At 65.7% G+C, this 864-nt stretch overlaps 1 protein-coding gene across 1 annotated transcript in view; it reads right to left on the reverse strand.

Annotated features, from left to right (window-relative positions):
• Positions 1-860, reverse strand: part of GPRC5C (G protein-coupled receptor, class C, group 5, member C) — a gene marked incomplete at its 5' end in the record, with an annotated part of 4,690 nt that extends 3,830 nt beyond the window's left edge. Inside the window, one exon of the mRNA XM_009883151.1 lies at positions 17-860. Within this exon, the coding sequence (XP_009881453.1) occupies positions 17-860 (844 nt within the window). The remainder of the gene's footprint in view (positions 1-16) is intronic.
• Positions 861-864: the final 4 nt, after the last annotated feature.

Genomic DNA, 864 nt, shown 5'->3' on the forward strand with positions numbered 1-864 from the left:
CAGGTCGCGGCCAGACGTCTCGCCGCCGCTCGCCGCTGCCAGCCCCGGTGCCGGTACCCGCCGCCAGCCCCACTGTGGGGCAAGAGGGTCCCCAGTGAGCGCCGGCGCCTACCGAAGGAGGGCTCGTCCATGGAGAAGGCTTTGTTCTCCACAAACATGCTCTGCGACTTCTGCTCCTTGAGGATGGTCTCGTAGCCCACCCCGCGCGTGGGGTAGATGTCGTCCTCAAAGGCCTGCTCGGGGCTCAGCCGCGTCACGTGCGTCACCTCGGGGATGACGTAGAGGAGGAGGAAGGCACAGGCGTTGGAGACCAGCGCGATGGCCAGCGTGGGGTCATCCCAGCCAGGCTTCTCACCCGCGTGCTGGTTCCCGTAGAGGTACATGGCCGTCCATGCCACCCAGATGGCTATGGAGAGGCCGGTGGTGGCCAGGATGAAGGGGCTGTGCTTGCGCCAGCGGCCGTAATGGCCACAGAGGGCTGGCCAGGCGGTGCAGAAGGCAGCCACCAGGAGGAACATGACATAGATGAGCGCCATGACGAAGTCAGTGTCCTCCAGCCGGCAAGGGTCCGGGGAGCCGCCCTCCTGCCGCGCCACCGTGATGATGAGCCACTCGGCGTTGATGATGACCTCCACCAAGGTGAGGAGCAGGGCCACCGCCAGAGTCACCCAGCCCCGTGGGCCCCGGTTCCTCCGTGCCAAGAAGTTGAGGGCCACGGCGTGCGCCAGCAGGCAGGAGAAGCAGATGCCGAAGAGGACACCAAAGAGGAAGCGGCGGGAGGTGCAGGTGGAGAAATCCGGCCCCACGATGAAGTCGAACGTCAGGCAGAAGAGCCCGAAGGTGCCCAGAAGAAAGAAGACCTGT

This window comes from Charadrius vociferus, unplaced genomic scaffold, assembly GCF_000708025.1.
Source record: "Charadrius vociferus isolate BGI_N301 unplaced genomic scaffold, ASM70802v2 scaffold2704, whole genome shotgun sequence".
NCBI classification, from domain to species: Eukaryota; Metazoa; Chordata; class Aves; order Charadriiformes; family Charadriidae; genus Charadrius; species Charadrius vociferus.